The 13,357-nt window shown below is 40.8% G+C and overlaps 1 protein-coding gene across 1 annotated transcript in view; it reads left to right on the forward strand.

Moving 5' to 3' along the window:
* The window catches only part of FARP1 (FERM, RhoGEF (ARHGEF) and pleckstrin domain protein 1 (chondrocyte-derived)), a 175,508-nt gene that overhangs the window by 122,258 nt on the left and 39,893 nt on the right, over positions 1-13,357 (forward strand). Inside the window, exons 10-12 of the mRNA XM_009333330.1 lie at positions 1,351-1,419; positions 2,160-2,235; positions 4,478-4,718. Coding sequence (XP_009331605.1) covers positions 1,351-1,419; positions 2,160-2,235; positions 4,478-4,718 — 386 coding nt within the window. The remainder of the gene's footprint in view (positions 1-1,350; positions 1,420-2,159; positions 2,236-4,477; positions 4,719-13,357) is intronic.

Here is a 13,357-nt window from a genome sequence, read left to right on the forward strand (position 1 = left end):
CTGCCCTGGCTGTGCCCCCTCCCAGCTTCTTGTGCCCCTACAGCCTTCTCAGTCGATAGAGCATGGGAAGCTGAAAAGTTCTTGGCTGGTGTAAGCACTACTTAGCAACAACTAAAACATTGTTGTGTTACCAACATTGTTCTCATCCTAAATCCAAAACACAGCACTGTACCAGCTACTAGGAAGGAAATTAACTCTGTCCCTGCTGAAACCAGGACAACAGGTTTTTAATAGTTGGGTTATTGGGTTTTTTTTGTACACTGGCAGAAGCCTCATTGGGTATGTGGGGGGAGAATCCTTTTATTTGTACAGTTTATTTTGTTTGTGAAGCTGATACAAGCTGAACAGCCAGAAACCCTCTTTGCTGAGATAAACTGTACACTCTAGTCGCCTTGCACAAGAACATAGTAGATAGGGGCGTTCTCTCTTCCCACTTTGTTTCCTGCCTGCAGAGTAAATTAATTAAGATGGAAGGACCTGTGTTAGGGTAAACAAGCTATAATTGTTAAGTTTCTGCCCGAGTAAATAGAAGACTGTAGGTGTATTCAACTTACCTCCTGGTTTGGAGGGCAGGTTTTGGCTACATCCTCCACTCCCTGTGAGCTGTGCTGCATATATTCAGGAACTTTTTCCAGGCCTTGTGGTAATTCAGTTAGTTTAAAGCCTGTAATAAATGGGAAGGATTTAGATCTCTATTGAACATTCTTGAGGTGTGGGTTTTCTTTACTGCTCTCAGTTTCCTCTGGAGTTTGTATCTTTGCACAATAGGAAGTGCTGGGCTTTCTCACTACTTTTTCATGGCTGTAGCAGAAGGAGAGAGAGTGATTTCCGGCCTAAATCTCTGCAGAAAATGTATGTATGTTTAGTTGATGTGTTTCATATTGGCAACTGAGTCAAGAAATGCATTTCAGTGGTTTTCATCTTGGTTCCAGGGCTTACTGATACCAGGTAAAGCTGGTATTTGACTCTCAAAAGGATTCAGGAATGTTCTTTGTTCATGAGAGGAAAACTTAACCCTTGCTTAACTTTGTATTGTGGTGACTTCCCAGTAATGTAGTACCCTATAAAGGGCACACAACTGAATTTAAGCAGTTCTGAAATGGCATCAAAAAGTAGCTCCGTAGCAAAAAAAGAGGTAAGTAACAGGCAAAATGATAAAAATCTGTGTGTATCTGACCAGGTCCACTTATGATCTTACATGAGTTTTGCTGATAGTGACAAATACTTTTCTGGTTGCTGTGACTTCATATGCAGGCCATATACATGTTTATGATGACCAGGTGGTATATTGTATTAAATGTGGCAAATTCAGTATCTCAGATTGATATTTTAACTGTGGTTTTCTTCCAGTGGTCGGACTCAGAAGCAAGTTCTTGACTACGTTAAAGAAGGAGGGCACAAAAAAGTGCAGTTTGAAAGGTGAGAGGAAATAAATGAACTATCCCCATATGTTTTAATCAAAGAAAAGTTGTGATTTCCTATTAGTTATATTCTAAGATCTTGGCACCAGTTCAAGTGAAAAATTCCTTCTTTGCTGGTTTGACAGTTTATCACTTGTATAATATCCCCTTGGTCCTGGATGTTTTGGCAGAAGTTGACATAACCTATAGTTTACTTAAAATCAATAGTCTTCAATCTTTTTTTCATCAGTGAGTGTCCTACCATCACAGGTAACTTCCTCCCGTATTGATTTGCACCCTTTTCAGTGGGATGCAGTTAACGTATGTGAACAGACATACTCACCTCAGAATAAAACTGAAAGTAACAGGAATAGGTATAGCCAACCTCAAGGGAGAGGTCTCCAGGGAAGGCTTCCAACTTGCTAGAGCCGGTTCTGTCTGAACTCATCTTGCTCATGGTGAGCCGAAAGTAATGGCCAAAATGCCACAAAGACCATGACAGCAGTTCATTGCTTATGACTCATGTTCCAGTGATAGACCATTTCTGCTTCAGTGCCTCTCCCTTTTCTTACATTGGTAGGTTTGGAACACATAGCGCATTTAAATTTTACAGAAAGGACGAATGTTAATCTGTTTTGGAGCAAACTTTTATGAAAGTTGCTATTCAAAGGTTTTGTTTTAAAGGAGGCATGTCTCTAGATTCCTATTTGTAGAAAAAACTGAAATGGCTTCTTACTGTGGTTTTCCTTTCATCTCCAGGAAACACAGCAAGATTCATTCCATCAGGAGTCTGACTGCACAGCCTTCAGAACAGCATACAGAGGTGCCAAAACAAGTCAGTGATGTTGATGAAACCCTGGATCTAGTCTTTTAAACACTTCTTGTTACATTACCCTCCACTGATTGCTGTTTTGAAACTCTAGGAGCATAGTTTTCTGCTCACTTTCCATTTAACTGGGAGCCCTGGGTCTCATAAGTGTTAGGTTCTGCAAGTAGAACAGGTTCATTTCCACTGTGGAGCAGAGTTGCTTCCAGACAACCAGACAAATAGAAATGGTGAGCTTGTCTGAGCTGTACTAATGACCATCTGAAAAATTGCAATCCACGGTGTTACTTCTGGGGTCCTAGCTTGTAGCTGGTTATTGCATCTGGGAAAAGATTAATTCTTTTCCCTTACTGGGGGGGTGTTGGTTGCCCATGACAAAGTGTTTTGTTGTGTTAACCGGGGAGGAGAAGAATTATTTCCTCAGAAAAAATACAGCTCTGGACTTTTAAGCTATTATCTCTGGTAGATACCTAATATATTTGTCTTATGTTAATAGCTGTTATGCATTAGGAGTTTGCAAATCCAATAGTCCAGTAGTGGTGAGGTTGCAGCAGCTGCCTGTTCCCAGGTCCAGCCAGTAGTAAGGCTGAGCACGTATTCACAATAGGCACCTGCATAAATGCACATATACAATATATATACACGTATACGCACAGCCAGCCACACAGGTAAGCACAAATGGAAAACAGCACTCCCACAAGCACAAACAGTGCCAGTGGCCTCATCCTGTTCCACTCTTTGGCTGATCAGGATGAAAGTTCATTAGTGGATGTCCTGGTTAATTAGAAGTAGTGTACATGTATATGACATGGATCCCTCCTGCAACTGGTCTTAGACACTTGGTCTATCCAGTAGCAGGCCCCTGGATCCTCAGGTCGCCCAGTGGCTGGTACCTGGACATACAAGCCCCCAAGTCTCACAGACCCACTCCAATTGTCGGTACTGAGATCTACACACACGCACACACACACACGCCCATACTATGGGTACCTCCAGTAATTCATCTTAGATACCCAGTCTACCCAGTAACTGACAGCTGGGTACCCTGGTTCCCAGTTACCTCATGCACAGACACGTGCACATCAAAGGTGACTCTCCAATAGCTGGTCCAGACTTATGACATTACCAGTGATTGACCTCCAGGCCCCGTGGTCTTTCCAGTGTCTGGTCTGACTTATGACTGCTCCGGTACTTGGCTCCCAACTCTCTTATCCTACTCGCCAACTAGTCCAGTTTAATGTTTGCTAGCAATTGCACGTTGACCTACCCACCCAATCAATAGGCACATGCTCTGGTCTCTCAAGTTGCTGGCATCCCAGACACACCCAGACCATGGGCAGATGGCTCTACTGGGACAGCCCCCAGAGGAGCCGGGTCAGGGAGGTCCATTTCCCTGACTAGGTTATTGGGGTTGCTCCACCTGTCAGTATTTCTCTGTGCTCATCTGTGTTTGTGGAGGCAAACCTTTAATCACCTAACCTTACTTTAGGTGGAGCTTAAATGGCAGGAGCAAGCTACTAGGTTAATACATTTAAGAATGCTGTACGCACCTTCACCTTCCTTCCATTGCTTCCTTTTGATATTCACAGGCTCTCTCATTCCTGCAAATCTAAGAACTTCAGAGAATTATGCTATAAATGCAGCCCATTTCAAATATCTTTTAGCATTTCAATATTGCTAAGACAAGCTCAGGTAGATGGAGCATGGCTACTGGGCAGATGCAACATATTTCTGTGTGCAGAAAAGCCAGCCCAGGAATTAGTGGCAAGTATGCTCCAGGGATTGAATATGGAGTGTTCAAAAGCCCACGCGTGGCTTTTTTAGTGTATATAAGTAGGCTGTGCAAAATTTGTCTTACGCGTTTATCTTTTTGTCCCTCCAGCTTCTCAGAGTAGTGTGAACAGGTTGATGTTCTTAGTGTTGATGGATGCCTTAGGGCATTGAAACACCTCAAATACCCCTTTTTACATATCACCATGTTCTGTCTGCCTTCTCTTCCCTTGCTTAGTTTACGTATTTTTCTGTTCTTAAGATCAGAGACATCTTTTTTTTCTTCTAATTCATTTTGAAGCTTGGGTTACCTCTTCCGCTTTCAAGAGACTCCTATGTTGCTGCAAGATGCAGTGCAAAATTCTGGTGCGTAATTAGACATAGCCTTTCCCTGCTGGCTCCCTTCCCTCCCAAACCCCTCCCCTCCCACCCCTCCCTCCCCCTTTGTCTCCCCCTTTCCTTCCCTCCTTTATCTTTTCAGAGCTCTAGCTTTGCCTATGGAGACGACAATGATGCTGCAGCAGTGCAGAGCTGCCGGCAAGGGAAGGAATTGAAGGCTTCAACAGAAGACACTGGACAGCACAAGAGCCCCTCCTTGAAGAAGAGCCCAAAGGAAGGCAGAAAGATGGATGGAGCAGTGGTGTCAACAGTGGAGGAAGAAGAGGAGGCTGCTAAGGACAGGATGCAGCAGAACAGACCTCAGTCACAGCAACCAAGCACAGGTCCAGCTTCCAGGGCTGCTCATGGCAGCAGCACCTCCATTCCTTTCATTGACTGCAGTGATGTAGATAGCGAGTATGATCTCCTCAGAGGACAAATAACCCGGTCATATTCCCAAACAAATGACAATTATGAGGGTGATTTGACCAGTGGTGCCTATATTCACTATAGAGATGAAAATCGCAATAGAACTAGATACAGGGATTCCTCAGCCTCTATAAAGTCTTCCCAGTATCTCTCTGAAGAGTACCTTGATGATAACCCAGCTAATCTCTCCTTCTACAGTGGGGGAAGCCCCAGGATGCCAAGGCACAGCTCACTGGTTGACGAAATGTTTAGAGAGCCAGGGAGCCGTAGTCCACTGGCCACTCCATTGCCTCCCAGTAGCAAAGGGTCAAGCCCTAACATGAGCCTGAGTAGAACTGGCTCTCAGGGTTATGTCTCAGAAAATGGGCATGACTGCAGGGTGAGGACTGGGGAGGAGGATAGCCATGCCAGTAGCTGCCATGGGTATGGCAGATATTCTCCAGGTTCTCGACAGCCTCGTGCACAGAACATCCCAAATCTCTGCAATAAATCAGTTACAGATCCATTTATCCTGAGCCAGATATCCTCAACCCCTAGGCAGGAGTATAGATCAGAGAGATATTGTAAAGGAGACGGGGTGGCTAAGATGTCTTCTCCAGAAGGCAAAATGATGGCCAACGGTATGCCAGCTGGGGCACAGTCAAAGCAGAGCCCAGTCATGCAGTCGCTGCATGCCAGTGGCATGATGGATCACATGGCTGCAATCCAGATGATGGAGGGCTCCACCAGCAGTGGGACAGAATCTAGCGATTCTGACTCGGAAATCATTAACCCCTTCACTCACCCCCTGGTGTTTGGAAATCCCATTGTGCTGAGTTCCTCTCCCATGCCTAGAAATAAGTACTCCTTTGGAAGCCTTCAGCTTGATGAGGAGATAGAGGAGGATGTGTCTGTTGGCCTCAGTGATGAAGATGGTGTGCAGGTCTTCAGCTGCTAGGGACTGGGACATATGAGACCAGTGGATACTGTGATTGCTCGTTAGAGTGATTGCATCTTCTGGGGCTCGTGAAGGTGGCTGGTAATAATTTCAGTGCATGGGCTATTTCAAATGTTACCATTGTACTGACCAGCCAGAGGGAAGGGATGCTAGAAACACAATAATAAGGATAAGTCTCAGTGAAGCTTAACAGTAATGCATCTCCTCTGAAAGGCAGGAAGAGAGGAAAATTATTACTGATTTAGGTACTTTTGTAAGACTTTATACACTCACCTATTCTTTGTATGAAGTCATATTTTAGGTATATATTGTAGCTTCTTTGACACTTGACTAGTTATTTTGACAAAACAAACAAAAATGAAATTAAGTAGGTACATTGTGCTCTTTTGTATGTCTATTACAATTTTTTTCTCTCCCATATAAGGAGAGCAACTTATGAGTGCCTCAACAGAGTTAGGGTAAAAAAAATAAACTTACAGCCAAATGCAGGCAGCTTGATATTCAAGACCAAGATTTGTTGAAATCTTCAAATATGCTGGAAAATCTTTTCATATCAAGAATGTGTTTGGTCTACTCATCTTTATAACCCATTTTATAATCTTAACTAATGAACTGAGGATACAAATTAGGCTACAGGAACAATGACAGTATTGGCTTTTTCTTCAGTGGGTTCAACAGGCTGATTTGGTGATGGAGATTTTGAAACTCCAAACTCTTCCTTGGGCAAGAAAGAGAACAAGATGAAAGATATAATTCAAGTGAAAAAAACTTAGATTGAAACAGCTCTAATGAAAAGTAGTATGCATATTACTTGCAAGGCAATCCTTTCTATCCTTTATCAGTGTGGTATAAAGATTAATTGCAAGAGATTTTTTCCCCTTATTCTTTCAGTGGAATTATTCACAGAGACATCAAAGTTCTGTTGTGGGTGATTTGGGGGGGCGGGGGGGGGGCGGTTTGGAGATGGTGGCGGTTTGATTTTAGTTTTTGCTTTGATCATGAAAAATCTTTATCTGTACAGGATCCAATTAGTTTGTCATAGGCTATTTTTTTTAAGAGTGCCACCTCATAAATTTTTCATCCCCTGACACAGAGAATGATGGGACTAACTGTGGTCCAGGCTGATTGTCTTCTGTACTGTACATAGAGTAGCGAGATTTTGGCACATGTACAGAAGGGCAGAGAGACTAATTCTTTGTAAAATTCCTTTTCACAGGCTAAAAGTATTGAGAATTAAGGCTGTATGCTAATAAAATCTGATTCTAGTTTCTCCGAGTTAATTAAGAAAATCCAGATGAAAGGTCTCCAGTATGGAAAGTGTCCTGCAGTTAGTAGAGCTGGGAGACAAGATGTGCTCTTTAACACTGGCCTTAATTTTAACTTTTAGATATTTTTCTTGTGGGGGAAGGGAACTAAATTTGAGAGTTTTAAGTGGTGAACAACAGCATTGACTGAAATGCAGGTCACTTGCAGTGATCTGCACCATGCAGTACACGCATACAGCAATGCTGAATCCACCCACATAAGTACTGATGAACAAGTTACAGGACTTTGTAAATCTAGACAATATAAAATTTTCAAGATTGTTTTTACACAAATACTAAAATAAGAGGTCTTTTTAATTTTTCTAATGCCTTGGTCTATGCACGTTTTAACAGAGTTTAATCTGAGTGAAGGATATTTAAAAAGATACCTACAATAGTTAGGCATGTCTTGTTATATACTTTACTTTTTTGCAGTAAAATATATCTTTGTGTAAATATAAGTTTTAACCTGCTCATCCCCTTTAGTGTGTTGGTTTTCTTAAAGATTAGATACATCATTTTTGAACAGGAATGATTTAAAGCATCTCTTTAGACAGTGGTATTTTGGTGACAGGGAATGCTCTCGTTTGTTCCTGTATTTTAAAGCATGAATCTAGAAATGGCGAGATTGATAATTAGGGAAAAGCTTGCTTGTATATTATTCTAAAAGAAGGTGGTTTGTGTTTTGGATTTAGAATAGCTGTAAAATAATTGCCTTGAACTTCTCAATGTTTAAGATGAAATATAGCTAGTTGAAACCTGCATTAGCAGATAGCGTGAGCATGGGGAGTGGGTGCATGAGTCTCCTTTTGATATTTTTGCTGCCTGTGCAGCAAAAGTACCAGTAGTTATATTATACAGTAAAGTAATAGAAGTCTGGACAGATGAATTAATTGTTTTGTTAGGCAGTAAAGTTAGAGTTCAAGTAATGGATTTTCAACAAAAGGATTTGCAGTCATTTCTGCTACTTAAGAAAAGTGGATAGATTTCATATTGTTTGGAATTAAGTGAATGTAAAATTTTGTAAGTGGTGTTTATTATTTTGCATCCTTTCAAATACTGTTTTCAGGCCTGATTTCTTCTCTCATATGCCTACAAAGATAATGGATTCATAATTTTACAAGAACAGCTGGAGTTAGCTTAGTTGCTAACAAAGTATCTCAACAGCTTTCTTCTTTCCTTTTGAATATTATTCTCAAAAATGAAGTATGAGGATTTCTCTCCGACTATTTTGTATCATCTGGCATTTTTTCAACTTTAAGTGTTTAAGTGGTTGTCGTTTTAACACGTCGAATTCTTCCAGTTTGAAGAAATAAAGTTTCTAAATTACATAGGATCATTTCATTTAGGATGAATCATTTTTGCAGCATTCTTATGCCACTGAAGTTCAGTTTAATATCAGTAGACAAGCATTTAATTAAAAACAGTCTGTGGGCCAAATTCCTCCACCAGACATGTGGTTCATATCTGGGCGCTTGCCAAGAATGGCAAGTGAGAGAGCAGTTTTAAATTGATGTTTTCCCATAGGGTCAGGTCCCTCAGAATTCATCTGGGAGTTTGTTTCTGTTGGACAAATACAGAAAGGCCTTCGAGGAAAGAACAGAAACTTTTGGGCAAGACTGCAGATGAGATGACATGGGGGAATTCTTGTTGTTCTAGTTCACAAAGCACACAGGGGAAGAGGAGCCTGTCATTTCAAGTTAGTCATTGCAAGCATTGATTAATCTGCATGCCCTGGTCAACGGCAGTGGTCTAAGCATGCCTGTGTCTCAAGTCTAACAGAGGTAGCTATAGACCAAGTAAAAGATTTGATTCTTCCACCAATTCCAGTAGATTTTGGAGTGTGGCTGATGGTACTTCAGATTCGCCGTGCTAAATTTTTTTATTCACAATAATTAACTTTTAAATCCCATACTCTTGAAGTGCCCACATATCCTTAGGCAGTTACTACAAATGAGAGAGCTGAACCCCAGCAAGATCGAGTAGCTACGTCTACTCCAAATGAGCAGTCCTGAGCCACCCATCTTCTGTCCTTCCAAAGGATGTGGAGGAAGCCTCTTGTTGGGCTGTCTAGACGGCTTATCACAGTGCTGAACTGACTGTCCACGTAGTTGGATGAATATGGAGTCTAGTTGCAAAAGCAGTTTAGGGTTTGTCCCAAAATAATCTGCAGATGTGGTTAGCAACTTAGTCTATGGATAAAAGGCACTCTGATTCTTTCTTTGCTATTCCAAGTACTTGACCATGTTCAATCGTCTGCTATAGTGAGTGAAAAAATCATATCAGACAATTTTAAGTTTTCTCCAGCTCACCAGCAGCTCAAACGTACTATGCCCTGTTGGGATCTTCTGGAGGTTGGGTTTTTTTTCGTATCAGCCTTTCCTAGAATCTAGTTTTCCTCAGTGACCTGGGATATAAAAATTGGGAATAAATTTGGCTAGATGAAGGAAACGTAGATAGTGGCAAGTTGATGTAGGAGCCAGGACCTACATAGGATATTGCAGGTACGGAGTTTTGAATAATTGATATCTGAATGGCCTAGACTGCACTGTTTTCAGTTTAAGTCCGTATCTTGTACCAAACACATTCCTTGTGCATGACCGGGAGGAGTGTTCTGTGAAGATGATTTGCGCCTAGTGCTGCCGTTGTCTCAAATCACCCACATAGCTCGTAGGCCTACCTAACATGTACCATCCCATTAACCATTGTAGTGCATGCTAAATACAAATTATATCAAAGAAAAACTGGAAGAGGAATTTCTGTAGCTGAAAAATGTCAACATGTAACTGAAAGTTTTTAGGTTTGTTGTATTTGCGTGTACGTTACGTGAGCTATATGGAGCTGAGATCAGTTGCAGAGTAGGCAGATGAGCATAATGAAATACTTGTATGTTAATAATATGAAAAATTAAATCAATCTACTGGTTTGCTTCAAGGTTAAAGGGCATGCAAAATCAGACAGACTTTTCTTGACAGAGCAGCATTGGCAATGCTGAATGTAATCATTAGAACCCAGCAAAGGGTGAAAAAACAACGGTTCGTTAATTAGTTCACAAACAATACTAGGGGCTAGTATTATTAGACCAGACTGCTTTAGGACCTGGTTTTTCACCCTTGAATATTTGTAGGGCAGGTTTCTGTTTGCACAGATGTTTGTGGAGCTGCTTTTATTAGTTGAAGCAGCTGTATTCATTCTGAAGCAGTAGCGTTCATGCCAGAAGTTCCTCTCCGGTGTCTCTATCTGTACATGCAATTACTTGGTGGTGACTGGAGAAAGTCAAATGGAAAATGGGGTAGACAGACTAAAACCTGTTTATAGCTCCTCCTTTTCTTCACTAAGAAGCACAGATGTTTTAAATTCTGTCTTCTATCCCACGATAAACACATACACATGCTGAGTCTCCATAGTCAACTAGAAATTTCTTCTGGGGGGCTTCAGGGTTGGGAAGAAAAAAGAAAGGAGAAGAATAGGAAATATCTTACGCACACTAAAAATGTCTAGCCTTATTTATTTACAGTTCCCTTTGGCATAGCATGCTTTCCACTCTTTTCCTGAGAGTATAAAGCCCCAGTAGTTTCTTAGGGTACTCAGAGAGCAAGAATTATGTTGATCAGTTGAACTGGTGAAGCAGACCTGATTTTGAATATTGAAAACCAGTGATTCAGATCTCATCAGTATGATTTATATGCAATTAGCATGAATTGTGGCTATTTCTGGAACAGTTCTTCAACAGAAGAAAGGATGTCTGACCTATAAATTGTGTCAAATATCATGTTTGTTTAACTAGTCTCATTTATCATAATGAGGCATTAGACTGCTGTCAGAGGTGACTTTAGAATGAAATTTTAATTGCTGCAATTTAACTTCTAATGATGAAAAACAAATTAACAATCCAAGTTTTTCCCAACTTCCACACGCGTGTGAAGGAGTTGGGTGTCACTTACCTTTGTGCACAAGGATGTGGACCACTGGAGATCCACCTCATTCAGCAGCGTGGTTGTTACTGGCTGGAAAGGACAGTGAGTGTGAAGGTGTGAAGGAAAGAGGTTCTGTGTTCAGGCATGTATAAAGTGAAGGAAGCCAAAGTCCCTTTTAGTCTTCCAATAATGTTTCTCTCTCTGAACTGTGTAGTTTCTTAAGGCAGCTTCTGTACATTTTGGCGTACCCCTTTCTTTTTCATTTAGGGGATCAATCCTCTTCTCCGTACCAAATAAGAGAGACCCTAAATATATGAGGGAAATTGAATATTCTGGAACAATTTTTAATATATACACCTTTCTTTTTTTAGCTTCTGTCAGACACAAGTGGTAGGAGAACAGTCCTTTTGTCAGAAACCCAGCTGCTTGTTGGTGTCTCCTGCTTGATGAGGATGATGATTTGGGGACTTCTGATTGTAAGTGGCTGATGCACAGTGTTAACATCAGGAGGTCCCAAAGATTAGACTGATCTGTAACTTTTCTCAAACGTGGGTAGCAGCAGACTCTAGTTTCAGTCAAGCTACATTAGGAAAAATTTTTGCCCGTGCTGTCAGGTTCGGGAAAGGAAGGAAATTTAAATCCTAGGAAATTAAAATTAACAAAATCTTTCCTCTGATTACTGAAAATTATTTCAGTAATTTCTATAGTTGCTGAAATATACCTAGACAAGGGCACATATCTTATTTACTTATTTATAAGGGAAATAATTCCTGTGCAACATGTGGATCCTGAACAAAGGCATCTTCTGCATTCCTCCGTATGGTTAGGCTGTGTGGTGCCATTGATATTTTAAAATACAGAACTTCTACTTAAAAGTCAAAGGCATCATATGAATAAGAAGCCTAGTTTGGGTGACATGTAGTAGTTCTTTAGAGTGTTTTGTCTTCTGTTCTAATTCTGTGGTCTATAAAGAGCGTGTAGAATAAGCTTGGTTTATGTTGTTTGTTATTAAAAGCAGTGAGCACTTTCTTTTAAATATTATAAGATCTGGAAAGCCTGTGTGCCTGGCTGAGCTGTGTATTCACAGGCATGTTTTTCACAAGTATGAGTGTAAATAATGGTGGTGTTATTACAGTAAAGGGGGTAAAGGCCTTAGGATCATAAATTTGCATGACATGATGGTAAATACTTAGTTTGCTCTAGAATGCTTAGAGTTTTAAGGTGTTATTTTTACTGATGATTTTTTGTAAAGTTTTGGCCCCTGAGAACCATAAAAATCCACAGTTCCTACTGATAAAAATTAACTCTAAAGCCAGTAATGATACAGCTGTCACTGATCGAACATGGAAGGTTGAAGGAAAATGAATGCTTTCTGATTCAAGAGCTTTCAAGCTTGTTAAAATTAGATTAGATGCTTTCTTTAAAATGCTGCAAATCCTGTTTTGAGAAGAAAACAGTTTTTTGCCTTTGATGGTTTACAGCAAGATCAGAGGTAGGTCTCTCTGTTTAGTTCAGTGAATGTTAGAGCTCATGCCTGTTGCTTTTCCGTGAGGCACTTAAAAATCTTTGATTAGCTGAATCCTTATTTTTCCCCTTTCCTGCTAAAAAACTCACCTGGACCCACTAACAAAAATTCATAAGCTTGGCAGTGTTTCACCTATCCAGCCCTTTCCTGATTTCTGTGTGTGCACATGCATAGATTTTTTTTAATAAATCTCAATAGTCAAAATTAATTTTTAAAATTGAAAATGCTGGGGACTTCATTCTCATTTTTGTCATTTGTTTAATACTGTTTAAAGAGAAACATTTTTTCTTTCATTGTATGCACTGTTTTGTCAGCATGTACCTCTCTGGGAGGAAAAAGCCTTTTCAATGTTCTGTCTATTCTCAAAGCATGGTGTATCTTCTGTTCCTTGCATTGTTTGGAGCACTGTCTCGATGTCCTTTTACTGCAGAAATACCTATTTGTATTGGGAGTACCTAATTCCTCTTATTACAGTGATCCTGTCTCACAGAGCGCTCCTCACCTCAAAATTGGAGAAAACCCCCACCGGGTTGTGAGTCTCAAGTTGAGAAACCACACCATGTTGAGGAGCAGAAGAGTGGAGGGAGGGGGGAAGGTCTGTTTTCCAGGGCATTTGGGCTCCATTGAGCACAATCGGATTGCCCTTCATTTCCTAATGAAGGCTGCACCCAACGATGATCAAATCCGTCTGCCGTAGCTCGTAAGCAGGATCACTGCAGTCTCGGGGAGATGTCTTGTTGAAATGGACAGTGTCTGGCATAAGCTTACATGGGGGCTGAGCATTTTCAATTCCATTGTAGCACTGTGTCATGTTGGTTTAAAGACAAACAAACAAAAGCAAACCAACCTTAACCCTGGGTACAGCAGGGAA

This window comes from Pygoscelis adeliae, unplaced genomic scaffold, assembly GCF_000699105.1.
Source record: "Pygoscelis adeliae isolate BGI_AS28 unplaced genomic scaffold, ASM69910v1 Scaffold48, whole genome shotgun sequence".
Lineage (NCBI taxonomy): Eukaryota > Metazoa > Chordata > Aves > Sphenisciformes > Spheniscidae > Pygoscelis > Pygoscelis adeliae.